Source organism: Pygocentrus nattereri, chromosome 17 (genome assembly GCF_015220715.1).
Source record: "Pygocentrus nattereri isolate fPygNat1 chromosome 17, fPygNat1.pri, whole genome shotgun sequence".
Lineage (NCBI taxonomy): Eukaryota > Metazoa > Chordata > Actinopteri > Characiformes > Serrasalmidae > Pygocentrus > Pygocentrus nattereri.
The window spans coordinates 26,744,703-26,767,221 of NC_051227.1; the positions used below are offsets into that span (position 1 = coordinate 26,744,703).

Below are 22,519 nucleotides of genomic sequence, written 5' to 3' on the forward strand. Positions count from 1 at the left end.
ACCATAAGAGGTGCTTCTGGCAGCTTTATTTGTAAGTAAAATGGTTCTTTGAGGGTTCTTTTGTAAAGGCAATGGTTCTATATAGAACCATTAGCACTCAAAGAACCATTTCAGTGCATAAATGCGTAATTGCGTGGTCAAATTGTTCTGAGTGATCCTGTCAATGATAAAAGCCCAGTTGTACAGGCTCATTTGTTTTATTCATGATATCAGTTGTGCTCTTGATCTTTCTCTAGCTTTAAAGATCCCTTTAAATATGTTTCTATGCAGCACCAACAAGAGTTCCACTACTGTTACACTCAAAGAACCCTTTTTCTTTTACTATATAGAACTCATTTTACTTAGAGTGTAGAAATGTGACAACCCAAAGAACCATTTGAATGTTTAAATGGAGAATCTATTGTGCACGGTTCTTTAAAGAACCTTTAAAATTGTTCTATATAGCACCAAAAAAGGTTTCACTATTCCGCAAGCAGGCTGACTTCATTTTTACTCCTCTCCTGCAGAACAGTAGAACTTTTGAGGTTTTATCTGCAGTATCAGCCATTAGTCTACCTTGCTGTCTTTTCCTTGATGTGAAAGAACCGTTAATGAATCAAGTCTCACTGAGTTAGATTTTTTTTTCCTTTTTCATGTGTGGGATTGTTAACTTGTTTGGCAGCATTAAACATAAAAAAGACCAGTTATTGAAATGGATTTCCGGTGACTCAGAAACGCATCTTCCATGCCTTTCTCTCCATAACGTCTAGGATTGTTAATTTGAGAGAAAAATTATACAAATGTGGTAATAAAATGAATTTTCTGGCGCCACTGTTGAAATTAGCAGCTTTGAAGTCATCTTAGGTCTTTCACTTTGGAGCAGCGTCTTTTATCAAGCTGCTGCAGAGTAGGCTTTAAGCTTTACAGAACATTAACATTATTTTGCCATTATTGTGTTATCAAATACAGCATTTTCTATAAAAATAGGCAAATAAACTAAAGACATTCAGTGCCCCAGGTGTTGTGGTGTTACCCAGGTGTTACACTGTCTGAGCCAGCTCTCTCTCTGAGGTCTTTCTAGGACACGCGCTGACTGCAGTTTGTCCTCATTTTCATGCAGGATACAGTGAAGTTCACTGTGCGTGAAGCAGTCATGCCCTGTCTGTGATGTCATGCTGCCCTCTGTTGGCTGATCTGTAGACTTCATGCACTTAATTATGCAATATTTTTTTCTTGCAGTTATACACAGCACACTGGAACAGTCACATCCTTTTATTATAACAACAGAAAATCATCAATAAAATGTGTTTACAGCATGCTTTACCAGAGGACCCTTCAGTTTGTCTACATACTTTGGATTGAGACCAAAATGCTCTATTTTAGTTTCATCAGATGACAATCTTCCTCTAGCTCATGGTGTTTTGCCTAATGTAAATTAGCCTGGGATTAGCCTGTTCTCATAGTGGCTTTCTTCTTTCCCAGCCCAGACTCTCACAGAGCAAGCCATATTCTTGTTCTCTGCACAAATTGGCAATTCTTTGACGGAAAGGCCTGCAGCTACTTCAAAGTTGTCATTAAATTGTTTGTAGCCCCTCTAATAAGAGTCCTGCTAGAACACTAATCCTGTATGCAGGCGCATGCATAACAATGTGACACAGACTACTCTCAGCACAAATGCAAACGAGAGCATACTGACACATCAAAATCATCAAAATAAAACTGGAACAGTGTTACTCAATATCACAGAATGCCAAAAAGACAACATGATAAGAATTTAGTAACAGAGGTATGCAAAAGTTTGAAGTGGATATATTGGGCAAAGAATGTTGGAGATGGAGCTGCCGGGTAGAAGGAGAAGAGGTAGACCTCAGAGAAGGTTTATGGATGTAGTGAAGGTGGACATGGAGATGGTTGGTGTGAAAGTAGAAGAGGCAATGGATAGGGCAAGATGGAGGCAGATGATCCGCTGTGGCTTAGAAAATGTGTGTGTCCAATCCGATTCTGGATTCGCCAAACCAGCAAACTTTCTTTTTGCAAAATAGCTACAAACATCTTTCTTAGAACATCATTACTTCTAATGCCACATGTTTTGTAAAATTATTTTGTAAATGTTCTAAAACACAGTCATGTGCACATGTGCAAAGGTTTGGATTTCCTGGGTCAAATTACATGTTTTGTTGATTTGATTGAAAATAAGTTAACACATCCTCTACACCCCATGTGTCAAACACAAGAACCGCCAGCCCATGACACAATCCTAGCCGGCCCAGAAAAGTGTTTTCATTTTCTATTAATATTAGCCTATTTCACAATGCAATGCACTACAGCTCCCAGCATGCACTGCAACATAATGTGCTCCTACTCTCCCTCCCCAACAGAAGTCTATGAGACAGTGGCTACACCTCTATACTACACAATTTTGTGTAATTCCACAAAAATCACATCACCACAGCACACCCTTTCTGCGTTTCAGATGAAGTTCAACCAACATAAGCACAATGTTAGACGAGCAGCTCAGAAATTGAGCCCAAAAATGAATGAACTTGCTGCAAAGAAAGGAAACCAGGCATTTAGTTCAATCAAACTGGTAGGTTTAAAAGACCGGGCTTCTGGGGACATTTAAATTTTAAATATTTTAAGCATTCATGTCATATTTCAAAGTCTACTACAAGTGCCTATGTTTTGTTGTTGACACTTTAGTGTATTTTGAATTCAGTTTGGGTTGGAGCAAAACATTCATTAAAAATGAAATAAATACACTGGCGTTCACTGGCCCATGGATTTGTTGAGACTTTTTAATATTTTTAATTTAGTGGTTGAGTTTGACCCCCTGCTCTACAGAAACTTAAATATGGCATTTCTCTGGCAATTTTTATGGTAATGTGGTAAACTCAGCAAATAAACAGTAACAGTGCCTTAAAATGTGTGTTCTCTGTAGAGGATGTGTAACATATTTTCACCTAGGAAATCAACACATCATTTTACTATTGGTGCCCAAACTTTTGCATTTGGGGACATTCCATGTAAAAATCCTTTCGTTAAAATGTGTTTCTTGTGTGACAAATTTACGTATCTATTATAAATTAGTGGTCAATCGTCAGCCTGTGAAAAAAGTAAACTTATTTTTTTCTACCTGATAATTTAGAGCTCCAGCTCAGTTTTTTTGGATTTTTTTTATTGCGTCATTATTTCACAAACAAAAAAAGATAAAAATAAAACAAACAAAGTTTCTCATAATAACAAACCCATAACACATAGTGACAAAAGATTTGATTGTTTCTTTTATTTATTTTGTTTTTTTTTTCACTAAAGCAACAAGACCTTTGCTTGAGTATAAAGTTAGGCTGCTCTATCCTGCTGCTCAGCTGTGTCCTAATGTGCCATTAAATCTGCATTGCTTCTTAAATTACTATACAACACATTTATTTGCAGTGGCTGTACTCTTCTCCTGCTTACTTACTACAGCATTCAGTCAATGTGAGGCCACAATTATTCACCCCTTGACCTCAAAACTTTGTTAATGATGAACATTCTCTCAGGATCTTGTATCTAGAAGCACACGATGTGAAAACTTATTAAAATACAGTTTGATAAGTTTATGACATAAGCAAAGCACAATCACATGTTATGTTTATTAGACACAGAGGAAAAAGTATTCATGAAGTATATTATATGAGCTCCTGTACTCCAGCCTTGAAGTTGTAATGATGGTGGCATTAGTATTTTTTTTTTTTTTTTGCTTTTTGCCACATGGTCGATTGTAGTGTGCAATGTGATTAAAAGTACTTTTTGCTCATTTTAGAAGGACTCGCTGCCAGGCACAAAAGGAAAAAGCCCAGGTTATGTAATGTACCGCCCTTCATTTGTTTAAGTTCCATTAGAAATGGTAAGTTATTCATTCTTCAGAGATATTTTTGAGGAGATTAGATATAAAATAATCCACATACATAAGGAAGGTGGATCAGTGGGGAAAAAAAACAGCTTCCATGCTTCCAAAAAGTTCAAAAACTATTAAAAGCTATAGAAAAGATATTGGCGGTGTGGAAAAACACCCCTGCAGATTTCTTTGAGGAACATTTTTTTTAAAAGTCTCCTGAAGTAGGAAACACATTACATCCTGAAACACTACACACTTTTAGCTTCTGATTACTGACTGTAATCTGTTGCTGCACAATGTATTTCTGTACCTCATCCTTCAATGGAAAGGCACCACCATAACACCCCTGTTGGCCAATTGTTATTTGACTGGTGGACCATTCTCGGCCAGGCAGTGACGCTGGCATTGTAGTGATGTGTTAGAGTGTGTTACACTAGTACAGGTCTATCAGGTAGAGCAGCTGGCCCTTGAAGAGATCCGGAGGGCATAGGAGGAATTTCCCTGGCTCCTTTAGCTGCCTTTAACCCTTCTTCTGCTCCTAAATTTAGCAACGTTCATTCGTTGGGAATGATTTCTCACTCTTTCTTCTCCCTGTGTGTATATATATATATATATATATATATATATAATTCCTTGGTACCAGTGGAGTTTGACATGGCTGGGTATTCACTGCCTAGACGGAACTGAAACTACATGGCTGTGCAGCTTCTGTCTTCCACTGAGGAGGGCGTTGCCTGTGCAGGTATGGCTGAGAGAGAGAGGCTTTGGATTCCCCTTTCCCTCAAATGTTTATGTCCATTGACAAACCTCACCTTCTGTGTAACAATGTAAGGTTAAAGCATTGCTCTGACCATCAGGGGCCCTGAGTATGTACTTTTCTAAATGCATTCAGAATTCTTTGAGTTCTCAGTTCAGTTCACTCATCAATATTTATGAAGTGTTCATTCTTCTTCCTGCATGCTGATGGTCCAACTGGGGATGTCTCCCAGGGCCAGAAATGGCAGATCCAGGCCCATTTTAGAGTTCACATGATCCAGCTAATCAGACGAATGTGTGGCAACAGGAAAACATAGCCGTGCAGGGGGGATTGCTGGACAATCTGTGGGTTAAAAGTTACACGACTTCCTGAGTGTGAACTCCCAGCCAGTCATAATGAAGGGGGGGCTACTACTATCCAATCATAGCGAATCCCAGCGCTGTGTGCAGAATACAGAAAACATCCAGCCAATCACGGCGGGCGGGCGACTACGCTCCACATTTACAGGGGGCGGGGTTGGAGATAAGAGAGTATTACTACTACATCAGCGTGAACCACACCCTCTGATTGCAGCCGGTTTTGTTGCTTATGTTTAAGCAGTTGCTTCTTTCGAGGTCGAATAAAGCTTGAGTTTATCCCGTAATTCGAGCCCCAAAATAAGCATCACCTGAAGCGCTGACGAGGTAAGAAAGTAGTAAATTCGCTCAAATGGTTTTTTGTTCCGTTTAACTGTTACATCTGTAGGAACAATGTGACTGTAAATGAGCTTCCTTTGCATGTCTTATCTGTTAGCTAGCTTGCCGTCCCCGCGCTCATCTTTGTAGCTACAATAGCTACAGATGCACATGGCCGGAGTGTCCATTTTAAAAGCTGATGCAACCGACTGCTCGGCCTGCTTTAACTCGGACCGGACAGCTTTCATATCATTTAAACACACATTCAACAGCGGCTGAATAAACACGTTAAACCTCATGCTTTCCTGCTTTTTTCCGATTTTTTGCCCTTTGTGTAGGACGTTCCGTCCGTCATGTACAGCGGTCTGTCCACACGTCCACTCGCAGAGAAGAAATGAGAAAAAACGGCTTAAACTATGGCGTTAAATAGCTCAAACGTGTTTTCTTCATTTTATAAGTCTTTATGGCCTGCGCTACCGTTTAATCGCACGTGGCCAGAGTTAATGCCGCGCGCTTTGTGAAACCTGATTGGCTCGTCACTTCCTCCTCGTGCCATAGGGAGTCGATGTGGCTTTGCTGGCAAAGAGATCCGCACCGACTGACTGCGCTGGAAAATGCTCGCTCTCCTAGCAGGAAAAGTCGGGATAATGTCAGTTTTCTACTGTAAATGGGTTTAGAGAAAATCTTCAAGGACCCAGATCATGGAAAATCCTCACGTTTATTATGAAACGTTTGATGTAGCGTGTAAAGTGTTAAAATGCCAAAACGTACAGTTGACTACTGTCAGTGTATGGAAACGTGATGCAAAAAAGCACTTTTTTTTTTTAATTCCATGTTTTTGGGATGTCAAAAATATGTTTACCTATGCACATATTCCGCATTTAGCCCCGCCCATTCACACTGACGTTATAAAGAGTGCCTCAGTCCAGACTGCCTTTTGATTAAGGCCCAAAACAGGGCAGCCAATCAGGACAGAGATCACTTGCATCAATATTAAAGACGCAGTGACCAAAACAACTTCTTTAAATGATGGAGAGTTTGGGAAGTGGTCCCATAAACATTAAATTATGGCTGTTTTTGTTGCATAAAGTAACTCAAACATGAGTGGATTTCAGGGAGAACAAAATGAAATGTAATAACATAGTAAAGCAGCCCCTTCACATCGTATTTAGGTCCTTTTTCTGTTGAGAAGCATGGGTGTGATGCTTATATTCTTTCTTGGCCAATAGACTGTGGATCTATCTAAGATCAGCTCTTATCAGTCCATCTGATTCAGTTCAGCGTCAGATAAAAGGCTAATGCTAATCCCGGCATACACCCTATCTTCAGTATGGGCAGGTAATTAAAAAGTATTGATATCAAACAGATGTTTAGATTCAACTGATATTTAAGGGTGTTTTATTTGTTCTTGGGAAGAGCAGCACTTTATTGATCATTTTATTGTGTTTTTAACCTTACAGTAGTATGTTAAATTTATTCGTAATTTAAATCGAGGTTGACAGTCTTAAATTTTTTTTTCATTTTATAATTACAGTAAATACAATGTGGCTGTTTTGTCTGTGCAACCAAGCCAGAACAGAACTGTAATGAGAGAGGATAATACTGGTGATATACAACCCCATCATGCCCATCACGTCATCGCTTGTTAGGACAGCTGTCTTTTATTACATTTATGACACTGGCTTTACCACATCTACATGTAATAACTGATGAAAGGCTGCTCATCAATTTGATTTCCTACCTAAATATGAACCAGTATAGTTGTTTGCTTATTCATTGAGTGAGTGGCGCTGGTGGTCTTTCGAGGTCCCAGAAGACCCAGTCGGTTGTGTTGTCATCAGGAAAGTAGAGATTCACCCCCTGTTGCTATTTCAGATGCCAAGCCAGTCTGTATACTCATGTGGCAGAGGTTACTGAAAAAGAGGTTATGTCTTTTGATCTACTTCTCTAAAAGAAAGGGTTTCTTTGAGTCTCTTCAGGGATTTTCAAGGCATTTGAAGTTCTCGCCAGCTGTAGCATGCTGTGGTGCTCATGTGCTCTTTGGCTTTGGTCATGGTGTTTGTTTTTCATGGCAAGGGGTTGTGTCATTTGGGTGTCATGACATTTTTGGTAATGACCATGTTCTGACCTTTTCAAGCATGAACTCTTGGTCATTATGTTTAGATAACAAGAGTGTGGAGATTGATAGCCTTAGATCGTCTTAGTAGTGCCTTAAGTAAATCACCTCTGATGATGCTGTTGGTTTTACAGTAGTTTTGCTGGTATGTGCTCTTCAGATCGGTTATTAATAGAGCCCTTAGTGCTTAATAATAGCATCATGACAAGGCAAGTACTCTCAGGACTTGCTTTTAATCAGAGCGGCTGGGCAATTTCAAGCTGCCTTGGTCTTTACGGCTCCTCATATTGCCTAGGAAAAATAAATGTTGAGGTAGATGATCATCTTGCGCAATTCTTCTTAACTGCGCTCACCCCTGTTACTGTGTGATAACATTTGATCATAACAAGTTCTCAATCTTTCAAATTCAATGTCAGCGCTACTTCTCATCTAGATATGTATTTATATCAAGGTACAATTTATGCTTCAGTTTTTTCATAACTTTATTTATTTTCTGTGCAGGGTCAATCTAGATCTGTCCAGTGTTAAACATCCATCTGTCATCAGTTTTCCTTTAGTATATTTATACAATACGTTTTTTTTTCTCCCCCCCCAAAAAAGGCATTTCAAAGTCAAAGCATTACTATGGGAAAATTTGACCAATAGCCAGACTCAGTGGTAATTGTTTGTCTTTTAACCAGGAGTTGATCTGAAAGCCTTAAGGTCTTTGAGCCTTACAGCCTCCATGTGACTTTCTGCCATTCCAAAATTATCTGTGGTTCCTGTAGTGTCCCCACAATTTGATTGGTGGAAGAAGGGGTTGGGTTCGGTCCCTGCCCACACTTAACATTTTCTGCAAGAGGCACGGGTTACTATGCACTTATAACTCCTCCCCATTGCTATAGGTCTGGATTAACAAGTTGTTCTTGTCCTTGCACCTTCAGATGGGGCAATGCCTAGCATTCCAGTGTGCATTATACAACATTGTTCACGCGGTAGAATCTGTTTTTCCGTAGTTTGATGTCTATTTTAAGCCTTGATAGCTGGATGTTAAAGCCATGTGATGCTGTAGTAAGCTCATCTGTCCTGCTTTCTGAGGCCATACACACTAGCTGGCCCAGCTTAGAACTTTATTAATGATATGTTTGAAAGATGACAACAGCAATAATAATTGATCAGGTCGGGGCCCAGAATGATTCGTTGAAGTATATATTGTGAAGATGTCACTCGTAGCAGATGTGAGCTGTACTGTCACAGGCCAGTCTCTGAACTCAGTGAGGACACGTGTCCTCTCCTGGCAGCATTCTTGCTGTTCTGACTCTGTTGAGTCTGTTGCAATCATACTTGGCAGACACACAGAAATCCTGCCTTCAGTGGGCTTACTGAAAGTGCTATGAGTGAATTCCTCAGAAGGCACATTCCGAGGAGGAGAAGTAGGATTTTATGTGCCTAACATTGACAGGAGCAAGACAGGATCACAGCAGATACTGTTTTTTTGTCCTATTTACAGTGCTGTTTCATACAAGCTTTATAACCTAATTTAAATTTTTTGTGAATGTCAGAGAGAAATACTCTCAAGCATTTTCTCAAATGCTGTCAATTTGCAGTTTTTGGTCAACTGACCTACTGAAGCTCTTCTCAAATGCCTTCATTTTTAGCAGCTGTTGTAATTGTATGGTATTTGAGGAGTACAGTGTTTGTATATACATTGCCTGTATTCAACATACCCTACATAGAAATACAGTTTTGTTTACTGAGGGCCTGACAATAATAAAATGTTCAATTTGGCTGTGTTTATGTACAATTCGTAAATGGTCCTCGACTTGGGTGAAAAACCTGCATACTGAAATAGGAATTGTCTTTCGTTGGAAGTTAAATGAACAGTTTTAGCTCTGATCAACATTTATCGGTTAACAATTAGTCAGTCGATGTTTTATGTCCCTGCTAGAGATGGGAGCTTTTTGAAATTTGTCCAGAAATATTTACAAGCTAACACTGAAAGAACTTTAGTAGGGACCAATAATAATCACCTCTTTTGTGAAATGCTAACTGCTACTTATTGTTTTTTATTTATCTTTGGCAGTGTTATCATTCTGGAATGAACTACTCATTTGAATTCTTGCTTTGGTATCATATGAAGGGTGTGTTGCATGTGAGGAGAGGCCACAGGCAAGAGAGCATGCTGAGGTGACTGACAGACAAGAGGGTGGTGGCCATGGTCCCCACAGCTGCTGAAGTCCACTCTGTCATGTGACCCAACAGTGTGCTATTTGTGGGCCACAGGCTTGTAAGGGTTAATGGCTACAAAGACACCTGACATGGGCCTGGAGCACTGACTAGCACCCATTATAAACCCATCCCCATGCATGTATTTTTTTTGTACCTAAGAGCAAAACAGTTCTTCAAAGGTTTGGTTAGCCATTTGGTCATTTTTGGATTGCTACTCTACACGGGTGGTAGAACAGTTGTGATTTTGAGTGGAGGATTGCTTTAACATTCTGAGGGTTGCCCTGTGGTTTGGGTGTTGCAGATTGGTAAGTGAAAGTTTTGATCCAACTTTGAAGTGCTCTTTTGGTTTAGGAAAGCGTTTCATCTTGGTTTGATCTTGGATTATCAGGGCTGCAGTTTTAGCTCTTGAAATGTACTCTTTCTACATTATTTTGATGACTCCAGATTAAGAGATTTGTTCAGTCTCTTAAATACATTAAATTTCTAAAATATTCACTCGTTTCATTTTTAGAATAACGCAGTGCAAAAGGTGCTTCTCTTCATTAAAACTGGGACTTTGTTAAAGTATGCAATTGGACTGTAGTGTGGCATCAGCCGAGCATGATCCTGTTTCACCACGCTGCGTTAGCTGACACAGGCACTGTGTCCATGTGTTTCAACGAGTGAGGAGGTTTACTATAAAAAGATCTTACTGTAAAGTTGAGTTGATAGCTCTCTAATTTCCCCCTGGCATGGTTGATGACAGTTTCTACTGTAACGCTGAGCTAGCTGTAAATCAGGCTACTTTTGGCTCTAGAGCCAGGTTCTGAACTGAGCTGCACTTGAAATTTGTCTGGAATGGGCTCTGATGTAAGAATATCGTTCACTTTAAAGACACAGTCAGTGGTTTCAGAAAAATAAAGCGGTGGCCCAACACTGAAGCTTCTATATAATCAAAGAAATGAGGTGGAGGGCATTAGCATGTGTAAATTTCAAGGCCAAGCTCACCCAAAACCTTAACAGTTTTTTAACAGTATTCAGTTCATTTAAATCTAAATTTTACATAATTTGTCTTGTTGGAAGTTGGAAACCTTCATATTTAGGCTTATGATGGAAATGGCCACTGTGTTTGGCTAAGTAAGTTAGCCTTCACAAATATGTATTTGTATGATAACATTTGTAATTTAACAAGATACAATGATATCTTGATTTAAATTTATTTCCCCTGGTACAGCAAAAATAAGGAGTGGCTGAAAATTTGCATTAAAGAGGTTGAAGTTTTCATTTTCAGTTTTTGAGAGCATTCAACATAGTAAATGTACCATATGAAACAAAAGCTAACGTTAGCCCCAAGTTAACACACTGGCTACAAGCTAACACGCCACGATACAATACAGTACAGTATGACACAGTACGATATGTTGTACTGTTGTGTCTCTAATCCTCTGTGCTGTAGCACATTTAAAGAGCAGCCGTGAGTAATGTTTGTTTGTTTATTCTAGTTTGAGCTGTGATTGGAGGGACTAACAGTTGATGGCTAGGGAGCAAAATGGTTAATCAACTAGTTTGGCTGTTTTAGGCTTATACATTTAATGCAGTATAATTGTATTTGAAGATATTATTTATTAATTATTAATATAACAGTAACTTGCCAGCTTGAATTTCACCATCATGACTGGCCTAGTCATTCTAAAGAATAAGTTGGCATACTATAAATTTATTGTAAAGACAAATGGATTTACTACAATGTGCAATAATGCTTTTGAACTAACTTTTTAAAGAATGCCTTGGGTCACAGACTAACATTTATCAGCTGATCATAATGATGTTAGCTAACATTTTGTGCAAAATGAAATGATGTTTTAAAATGTTTAAATCACCTCTTCAAGTCTTTTATTTCCTACGCTGTTTGTACTAAGTCCTTGTCTGTTTTTCTTTTTCTTTTTTTCAGGTCATTGGTCCTGCTGCACAGACCTTGCGTGCGTGTGTGTGTGTGTGTGTGTGTGTGTGTGTGTGTGAGCTGTGTGAGATATCATCGTTGTGATCATGGCACTATCCACATTCAGAAACATTATGAAGCATCTGCTGAGAGTGAAGGCGGTCGACTGCAGTACAGAGGACTCGCGGCTCTCCCGCTGTTTAAACACATTTGACCTGGTAGCTCTGGGTGTGGGCAGCACACTTGGAGCAGGTGTGTACGTGTTAGCTGGGGCCGTGGCACGGGAAAACGCCGGTCCAGCCATCGTCCTTTCTTTCCTCATCGCCGCGGTGGCCTCAGTCATGGCGGGACTGTGTTACGCAGAGTTCGGAGCACGTGTCCCCAAGACAGGCTCAGCGTACCTGTACAGCTACGTTACAGTGGGAGAGCTATGGGCCTTCATCACAGGCTGGAACCTCATCCTCTCCTACGTCATAGGTAAGCAAACACTTTGGTAAACTCTGTCACCCGCCAGTGACCTGTTTTGTGTTCTAAACGTTGAAACTTTTGAGTTTATAGAATGAAGACTACAGGTGTAATTAATCAATTTTGTAAGATTTTGTTATTACCAAATGTCATGGATGTAGTTTAATGAGAAAATAGAAAGGATATGGTTTTCAGTAAGTTGGTGATCCCTGTGCTACGTGAAGTTTTTGATTTTGCGTGCAGTTCATTTTTTGCTACATAGTTGATAAAGCAGTTAAAGTAATCTGTTATGTTAAATAACACTTCCTTCAGTCATTTCATTGTTATTAACATACACTGTCAATAGCTGCATTGATAGTCCGCCTCATAGTCTGCTTGTTTTTGTTGGAACTTCTGATTAAGGCTAGAAACTCCATGCCAGTTCATACAAACTCACTGTGCCTTCTGCGTTACTGTGGTGATTAAAACACTCGGTAATCAAGAGAACGGTAGAAGAAAAATCCAAACTGAAAATGGGGTAGTTCAACAACTGCAACAGCTTAACACCTGGACAGATGAAGACTTGTCTATTGCTGAATTGATTTACTCTCTTTTTTTTAAATGAAGAGGTGATGTAAGATTATATAATCATGGTTTTCAGAGCAGAACCTCGTATTTCTGAATAAAGTTTACAGGAGAAGGAAAAAACATTCAGCTTTCTTAACTTTCAGTGTAAGATTTTATTCAAGATCTCTAGAGAAGCACGTAGGCAGTTCAAAACAGCTTGGCCAGGCTTGGGTTTTGCTTTGGTGACCCTTGATGTACACTGAAAATGCAGTTTGCGAATATAGTGAGGCATTTAAAAAATGCAAAAACCTTGTATGCGTGGATCAATGCATTGATATTCACATGCTTGTTTGAAGTATGTTTCTGGACTAAAGGTAAACCGAGACCCTTAAAAACTAAAATGTATTTTTGTCCATTCTCCTCTTAGGTACTTCCAGTGTTGCTCGAGCATGGAGCGCCACGTTTGATGAGCTCATAGGGAAACAAATAGAGATGTTTTGCCAGACGCATATGAACATGAATGCTCCTGGAGTTTTAGCTGAGTACCCTGACATGTTTGCTGTTCTCATCATTCTTATTCTAACTGGTAAGATTCATACACAGGACATGCCAGTGACCAGAGCGTTCTTCAATCTAATAATTACAAGAATCAGTTCTGAATACCTGCATTAAGTACTGTACTCTCTTTAGGGTTGCTGGCATTTGGTGTGAAGGAGTCAGCCATGGTGAATAAAGTGTTCACTTGTGTTAATGTGCTGGTGTTGATGTTCGTGGTAGTCTCTGGCCTAATCAAAGGAACCCTCAAAAATTGGGACCTGAATCCAGATGAGATCCTTAACAGCAGCTCTCATGTGAAGTGAGTTTGGTGTCTAGATTTAGTACTTTTTGCTCATTGCAGTTCAAGAAACATATGTGCTTCAGCAATAAATTCTGATGTCAGCTTTCAGTTTGACTCCTGCTTTTGGTGTTTTTGCAGTGAAACGCAGCCACTGTTAACAGTAAAAAGTCTGGGAGAGGGAGGGTTTATGCCCTTTGGCTTCACTGGAGTTCTCTCAGGCGCTGCTACCTGCTTTTATGCCTTTGTTGGGTTTGACTGTATTGCTACTACAGGTAAGCAAGAGAGTCTTGCACAGACATGCACATGTATTACTAAATGTTCTACTAGCAGTACTCTTTGGATCATCTTCCAAATGTCCTTTAGTGAATCTCTGTAGACAGGAACTTGACATTTTTAAAGTTATCCAAGTAGCTGCTTCAGACATTGAACATTCCTCCGGTCTTTACTGTAGGAGAAGAAGTGAAGAACCCACAGAGGGCCATTCCCATTGGCATAGTATCCTCGCTCCTCATCTGCTTTGTGGCCTACTTTGGCGTATCAGCAGCCCTCACCATGATGATGCCATACTATATGCTTGATAAGAACAGCCCACTGCCCGTGGCCTTTAAGTACGTGGGCTGGGATGGGGCTACATATGCCGTGGCGGTTGGGTCACTGTGTGCCCTGTCTACCAGGTAGGTCACCCTACTCTAATGTGACCTGAACTGTTGATGTAGACTCAGTTTCTAATTAATGTTTTAATAAATGTGGCTGGATGTGCAAAGAGAAACTGATCATTAATGAAACAAATGAGAGAAGGCCCATGAACCCTCTATGGAAAGTGTCTAACTCGCATGATAAAATGTGTTTTAAATCTGTAATTTATTTTTGTGCAGTGAGTGACACTGAATAGGGGCAGTCGTGGGCTTGGAGGTTAGGGAACTGGCCCTGTGACCGGAAGGTCAGCGGTTTGAGCCCGAGAGCTGACAGTACATGACTGAGGTGTCCTTGAGCAAGGCACCTAATTCGCTGCTCCCTGGGCGCTGTGGATAGGGCTACCCACCACTCCGGGCAAGTGTGCTCACTGCCCTCTAGTGTGTGTGCTCACTAGTGTGTATGTGGTGTTTCACTTCATGGATGGGTTAAATGCGGAGGTGAAATTTCCCCATTGTGGGACTAATAAGGGCCTTAATCTTAATTTTAATTCACTGTTACATCTCTGTTTTTAATATTATTGGTTTGGCTCTTTCATGCCAAAAAGAAGTAAAACTGGTTTACGTCACTTGACTAGACCTTTGAGGACATGTTCTCATTTTGTAATAACATGCCCAAATAACGGAATCCATGTTTGAACGATTTTTTTGCATTACACATGTGCTAAAAGCTGGTGCATTTTTTCTGTACGTAGGACAAAATCAAAGTCAAACAAGGTCTCTCTTGGGTGATGGGTCAAAATTTGAATATGTGCACACAAAATGTGTCTAAATTGGATGTTTTTGTTTGCCACTGGGTGTAATAAAGCAATTTATTATTATTTTTTTTCTTTCTAAATGCAACATTATTCTCATAGACAAAATTCAGCTGTGTTTGAAGAATTACTCACATGTTGTAACTGTGCTGCATGGCTCTCTCTTTCTCTCCTCCCTATACTAGTCTACTAGGCTCCATGTTTCCAATGCCCAGAATTATATGGGCCATGGCTGAGGATGGGCTACTCTTTAAGTTCTTGGCCAAAATCAGCGATAAGTCCAAAACTCCTGTAATTGCCACTGTAACGTCAGGCATTGTAGCAGGTAAGGATAATGACTTAAAACCACTAACAAACTGGTTTCCTTCACAGGTCTCAGTGGAATGATGTCCGGCAGTGTGTGCACTTTATCTCACCCACTAAACCTACACTTTTCCACTAAACCTTCTCACAGGGGAGATGAGAGCTTGGCACATGACATTAAAGAATATTATTTGTTATTATTATTATTATTATTATTATTTATTTATTTATTTTTGGCCAAATAAACAAAAATCACCATTGGAAGGTCAAACAACCATAGTGACCAAATACATAAATAGTGGAGAGAGACAATCATTTCTTACATTAGTTTTAAAGGGTTTTGGGTTGTCTACTGTTCTCTGAACCTGGCTAACTCATCCAGTAGTCAGTGAATCACAGTGGCTGTAAATGTAAAGTCAGACTGTTGGGGAAGAGGCAGCAAAGAAACTACTGCACTAAGTGACACTGACGTTTTACTATAGTACAGTAATTTTAAATATTCGCTGGAGTGACACTAATGTGGCTCAAAATTAATGAAAGCCTGAGCAGACATCTAAATTTATGGGTTCCTAATTAATTTGAGCATAACAATCAGGAGAATATCAAATAAATTGCAAATCATTTGCGTCTGAATGTGTTAACCTGATAAATTTCACTGATTTTATTTGAAACAATAATTAACACTACAGTATTAACACTGCTGTGAGAGTCATGCAGAATTGGGTTAATTTTATATTGAGTTTTTATGTACATATTCTTTAATTTAGTTGTTTAAATTGATTGCTTTCAGAATTGTGTAGTACAACTGCTTAACAGTGCATGTGCTCTGCTTTATAATGATAGTGATTCTTCTTTTAGTTTTGAACTTGCCTCATCTCTGTGGTCTTCTGACCTTGTGATAAAATGTATCTCATGTTAAGCTTTTTTTCTGCGCAGCTGTGATGGCTTTCCTGTTTGACCTGAAGGATTTGGTAGATCTCATGTCCATCGGGACCCTGCTGGCGTACACTCTAGTGGCTGCATGTGTCTTGGTTTTAAGGTATGACTAAATCTTCCTGGCTAATTTTCTGAAAATTAACCGCAAATGTTAAGGACCTCAAATATGAGTATAAAATGTTCGGTGAGAGATTATTTAAAGATCTCCTAAAAGTAGTGGTACACATTTCACATTCAGTCCAGTTTCGATTGTAATGTATCTGACCATTCTGCTGATCTAATTATATGCTACACAATCTGGCCCTGCTAAAACAAAAATATATGCAGTGTGTACAACAATGTGATTGAACTACAAAAAAATAAACTGATTCATTTAAAACCTTACATAGCATGTCTTCATTTTCAATTTTTTTTTTAATTCTTTGAAACTACAAAACTCACTCCTTTTCTGATGATTAGGTATCAGCCAGAGCAGCCCAGTGTAAATGTACAGTATCAGATTGCGAACTCTCAGGAGGAAGCCGAGCCGGACTCCATCAGTGAGAGCAGCTCACGCTGTCTGGCTGGAGCTCAGGACAGCTGCACTCTCGAAAATCTGCTCTTCCCCAAAAATACTGAACCATCCTGCCTCTCTGGCTTTACAGTCAATGTCTGCACCAGTCTGATAGGTAAGACAGACACTCAAAAACACTAACGTACTATTTTAGCGGGTTCTATTGCAAATATTTCAGACCCCCATGGCATTGATGTGATATTTGGTACAGTATAAGGAGTGGTTTGAAGAGTACCGACTGTTGGTCAGTGTGGTTTTCATTGACCTGCTGTGAGATTTTGAACTTCATTATATGAAGACCAGAGCACACACATTTTGTTTTTTTTGCTAAAATAAGCAAGTTTATAACTGGTTACACAAGTAACCTACACATCTCTGCTACGAAAACGCATAAGCTTTTAGAGATCCTACTGTTTGTGAATAGTCAAACTGAAAGTGTTTGGTCAAAGTATTAAAACTTGCCTTGTCTCTGTGGTTAAATCTGGCAAATTGGAGGGCTGGTGGCTAAAAGGGCAGTCATGGGCTGGAGGTTAGGGATCCAGCCTCGTGACTGGAAGGTCGCCGGTTCGATCACCAGAGCCGACAGCACATGACTGAGGTGTCCTTGAGCAAGACACCTAACCCCCAACTGCTCCCCGGGCGCTATGGATTGGGCTGCCCACCGCTCCGGGCAAGTGTACTCACTGCCCCCTAGTGTGTGTGTGTGTATGTGGTGTTTCACTTCACGGATGGGTTAAATGCAGAGGTGAAATTTCCCCATTGTGGGACTAATAAGGGTCTCTTAATCTTAAAAAATAAATGGAAACATAATTCAGTACATTTTTTTTATGTTTGAATCTGTTTCCAACTTTTAAATACATGCATTAAAATAAACATGAAGTCAAACAAAGCTGTGTCAAACACTGGCAAATTTGTTTTTTACCACAAAGTAGAATGGCAAATATTACAGATGATGTAGTTTCTGTCTTTATCAAATACCTGATATAACAGCATTACTCATACTAAATACCAAACCTGAAACTAAAAACTAAAGCTCCACAGTGTAGAGGCTGTACTTCAGCCTGATACAGCTATATTAAAATAATGTAATTTTAGGTTTTTGAGGTCATGGTACAAAAATAGTCTTCGAAAAGATATTCCTTCAATTGTTGTGAAAAATTGCATATGCTGCTATAGGAATATGAGATGATGTCCAAAAGCATGTTCTACTCCAGCTGTATAAAAAATAAAAGTGGTCACAGTTAATCCTATGTTGGGCCTCCTCTCCCAGAGTAGAGCTGTTTTCATGTTATTGTTATTAGGGAAGGGTTCTTATGTTTATTAGGTGATTTAAATTTTAAAGCACTCTTTTAACTCCTTCTCCCTCTCTCCCTCTCCCTCTGCAGGTCTGTTGGTGTGTGTTTTCTGTATTGTAGCCGTGCAGGGTGGTTTGGCGGTGTGGTCTCTCAGTGTGCTGAGTGTCCTCGCGGGAGTGTGCTTCCTCATCACTGTGTTAATCTGGCGGCAGCCTGAGAGCAAGACCAAGCTTTCCTTCAAAGTAAGATATAAGACACAATCTCCAAGAATAAAGTAGAAATGCATTGGCTAAAGCAAGTTTTGATTACTGTACTGATAAAAGGAACAGGGTAAATAAGATCATAAACTTTAATTAAAAGTAATCTTGGGTTTGTTTTTTTTTGCTTGTTTTTGTTTGTTTTGTTTTTGTTAAATAAGCTTGTGCCAGGTGTCTGATAAACTAAGCACTGAGCAGTTGTACGTTATGTGTGTTTTTGTTTCAGGTACCTCTCCTCCCCTTTTTGCCTGTGCTTAGCATGTTCATTAATGTCTATCTGATGATGCAGCTGGACAGAGGCACTTGGTGGCGCTTCTTGATCTGGATGGTCATTGGTAAGCTTCACCCTTTTATATCTCTTCAGATGCATCAGATAATTATATGCGCAAGCTACAGCAGTTAAGCTCAAGACCTGGAAGATGTATTTGTCCTCTAAAGCCATTCACACTAGAAAAGGTAGTGCTATGCAAAAGTTTTGGGCCCCCCTGGACAAATTTCATGTTTTACTGATTTTTCTACAGATGTTCTCTACAGATGCTTATGTATTTTCTACAGATGCTCATACATTTACTTATTTTTTTAATTCTGCAAATTAGTAGAAATTGTGTGCTATAATTTGCAGAACATGACATTTTTAATCTTGTTCCCTGGAGAGGATATGTTAACTTAGTCATATGTAAAAGTGAAAATATTTGTACCAGATAATTAAATACAGCGTAGTGCTGCACACGGAGTTGTAGCAAAAAAGTGTAAACTGGAGTTGCAGCACTTTGTTGCCCAGTAGTTAACTAAGCAGTTAGCAGGCTGGCTACCTTGTCTACCATGCACAGTAAAGGCACAAAAGATGGTTATACCACCTCATACATTCTCCTGGCCGGATATCATGCTGACACTGTTACAAGGGTGCAAATTTGGTTGTTCACCACAGTAGAACTCTTCAGGTAGAATTTGGGTCTCAATGTTGCAGGTTCAGCTCATGAAGGCCCTGCTTATTATGATGAGTTGAATCAGATGGGTTAAATGAGGTTGAGTAATACACTGAGGTACTGTGTTCCCCCAGGACTGTAGATTTACACTACTGTGTATTGTGGCTAATCTCCAGCATCCCTCTTGGGCTGTAATGCTACCATGGTAGCCAGGTTGATGGGGTTCAGGATGTCTTCTCCAACCATAGACATTGACTCCTGATTTCCTTCAGTTTCCTTATGCAAACTACTACTGGTGCCCTGAATCCAAGACATGCCATAACATTTTGTTTGTTTGCCTTTTTATTTATGATTTCAAATCAACATATTAAACATATAAAACTACAAAGTAATGAAGAAGATATACTATTATTGCTGAAACAGGCTTTCAGTAGAACAGAACTGCACTGAAAAAGTTTGCATAAAATAGACTTACTGAAATTACTACAGTATGTACCTATGAAATCCTCAAAATCAGAGAACAGATGGTCATTCAAGGTAATAACTTCGTCTGCAGTAGAGAGGTTCTCTTTATGAGATGATGATACTTTGTCAGAGCCGTTTTAGTCATTTACAAATATTTCAGACTGAATATATAAATGTACCCTTTCTTTTTCCCTCTCAGGCTTTGTCATCTATTTTGCCTATGGTATCTGGAACAGTGCAGAGGCTGCCTTGGCCAGGAATAATACAGATGAAGAAGTCAACTCCTTTAAATCAGATAATAAGATAAATGGACCATCTCAGAAAGGGACCTTTGATGCTGCAGGAGAAATGGAAGACAGTGACCCCTAAAAATGCACCTGTGCCTTTAACAGTTCATTTTGCCTAGTTGCAGTGTCTTGACTTGAGAAATCATCAGGGGAAAGCTTTAATTTATTGTAGCCATTCGTTATCAAAGCACCCTGATTTAAAGGCATGATGTTGTACCAGGTTTACAGCATTACCAGCTTTAATGCTGATCTAATGTTGTTTTATAAATTTGTTCACTGTTCAGTGCTGCTGATTTATGGCAGTATCTTGTCACGACAAAATACGTGCCATGTTTCTTTTTGCAGTGCATGCATAGGTGTGCTCTATTGCAGTCAGCCAAATGATTGTTGCTTTTAAATGTGTTGCCAAAGTATGTCATTTGACCTATAAGGTGCTCAAGACATTTATGTATATTTGGATTTTGTATTACTTGATTACAGGAAGTGTGTGTGTGTGTGAGTGTGTGTGTGAGTGTGTGTGTGAGTGTGTGTGTGTGTGTGTGTGTGAGTGTATATACATGGGAATGATTGCACTCTAATGATGACCGTTTTTGCTTTCAGTGGTTTTCCTTTAGCTTTAAGAACAACTTTTCACATCTTCACAAGCAAATGTCTCTCTGATAACTTCACTGCACCTGTTTGTATGCCATGCGTCTTGAATTTTTCTGACAGATGAGTTCTGCTGTATGAGCTTGCATTCTTCTAGATGTAGCTAGATGTAGCTGTGCCTTGTGCGCTCTTTTGCCCTCACCCCCTCGGGGACCAGATGTTAGCAGGTCTTCCACTGCTACTGCTGATCTGCATATACATTGGCCCTGACAGTACGAGTAACTCGTTAAGTGGGCACAGTATGGTGAAAATTGTACTGTGAAATTTTAGTGCACATGTATTTCTTTTTTATTCTTTTTTTTTTTTTCCATTTTCTGTGGGCTCCAGTGGGAAATGCTAACTTGCAGTACATTGGGTATTTCCGAGAAAGCATTAGGAAAGCAGCAGTGAGGGGAAACAACTAGGGACAAATTGCAGGCAAAGAAGTAGATTGATATTTTGTTTCGTGAAACTCAACTAATATTATTCTTTATGTTGTATATTTAACGATGGCAATGAATTGTTGTGCCTTTGCATAGGTCAGTTTCTATAATGGTCAAATATATTGAGTGCATGGTGCTTTTTGATAGCAGTTTTCGTATTCTGTTGCTTTTGGTTTGGGATTAATGTAATTATTTATGTCAGTTTTTTGTCAAGTTGTCTTTGTACATTTTGAGCTGAGCTGAAGTCCGTTTTCTTCTCATGACTTTTTTGACCTTCAGCACGTCTTGTGTAAAAGTAAAGAAACAATCAAATCTCTCAAATGAAATGGTTGTTGAATTTTTATAACTGTATATTTATAAATTATGTTTATGATTAAATCCACCTTACGTGTACTTGGTGTTCCCAATATCTTGGAATGTTAGTCTAGCATTAAAATGCCCCAACCCTTCATACACTAAACAGAAAGCTTGAGACATGGGAGACTTGATTTATTTAGATTAACATAATTGGTGGATGAATATTAAACTGTTGTGTACAAAGAGAAGTATATATTTTGTGTATATATTGCTGTTTCTTTCACAATAAATTATTTCTTTGTAAAAATCTGTTTTAAACATTTGTTCATGTTGAGCTGCAGATGCACAACAGCACATTTTGAACCACCTTCTGGAATAATTTGGTCAAATGTTTTGAAGGATACTACTTTACATATAAGACTGTCTTGGTGGACTGGCTAGGCCAAAAATGTGAAAATCTAGGAGGGTCGGTGCACAATTCGCACGGCTGATGTGAGTCATGTAGGGATTGATGACTAGTTGACTACATTTGAAAAGAAAAGGCCAGTGCTGTGCTATGCCTTCTAATAGGGTAAGCCTTTTTGAAGCTAATTAAAAAGCATGTATTTTGAGGCTCACAGAGCTTCAAGATACATGCTGACATTGCCAATGATTTACCACTAGAGGGCAGTATTGAATTGAACCATTTGTCATCGTGTTTGCACACTGTGAAATTAAAACTCTGCATTTGATCCATCTGTGAACACACACACTAGGGGGCAGTGAGCACACTTGCCCAGAGCAGTGCGCAGCCCTATCCACAGCACCCGGGGAGCAATTGGGGGTTAGGTGCCTTGCTCAAGGGCACTTCAGTCATGGACTGTCAGCCAAGGGGATCGAACCGGCAACCTTCCAGTCACAGGGCTGGTTCCCTAACCTCCAGCCCACAACTGCCCCTATATATAGTATATTCACAAGAGAATTGTCTGCACAGGCAAACTTTGTGTTCATGTCATGGAAAATTGAATTTCACTTTTTAAAGTTGTTAATATGCAAACATTGTTAAAGTCAAAATATACTATTCACTCCCCAGTACCTACAGTCTAAATGCTTTATAATGACATTATAAAACTAAGCTGGTTTGCAGCTTAGTTTTATAATGTCATTAAAAAGCATTTCTGTATAGCTGCCTATTCTGACTTCAGCGGTTTAGCTCATTCCATTCACACTGAAGTTATGAGGAGTGTTTCAGCCTGGACTGCTTTTTCAGTGAGCTATAATACAGAGCAGCTAATCAAAACAGCTGCATATCTCAGTCTTTAACAC

At 39.4% G+C, this 22,519-nt stretch overlaps 1 protein-coding gene across 2 annotated transcripts; it reads left to right on the forward strand.

Moving 5' to 3' along the window:
- The first annotated feature begins 5,148 nt into the window (after positions 1–5,148).
- Positions 5,149–21,521, forward strand: slc7a1b (solute carrier family 7 member 1b). Of its 2 annotated transcripts, none has more exons than XM_017696818.2 (12): positions 5,149–5,296; positions 11,542–12,006; positions 12,968–13,126; positions 13,231–13,396; positions 13,517–13,650; positions 13,830–14,052; positions 15,011–15,150; positions 16,065–16,167; positions 16,524–16,732; positions 18,003–18,154; positions 18,396–18,504; positions 19,760–21,521. In XM_017696818.2, the coding sequence occupies exons 2-12, from the start codon at positions 11,637–11,639 to the stop codon at positions 19,927–19,929; spliced, it is 1,935 nt and encodes a 644-aa protein (XP_017552307.1). In that variant the 5' UTR covers positions 5,149–5,296; positions 11,542–11,636; the 3' UTR covers positions 19,930–21,521. The 2 variants fall into 2 exon arrangements, with proteins under 2 accessions (XP_017552307.1, XP_017552308.1); XM_017696819.2 differs by lacking the exon at positions 5,149–5,296 and adding an exon at positions 9,807–9,916.
- Positions 21,522–22,519: the final 998 nt, after the last annotated feature.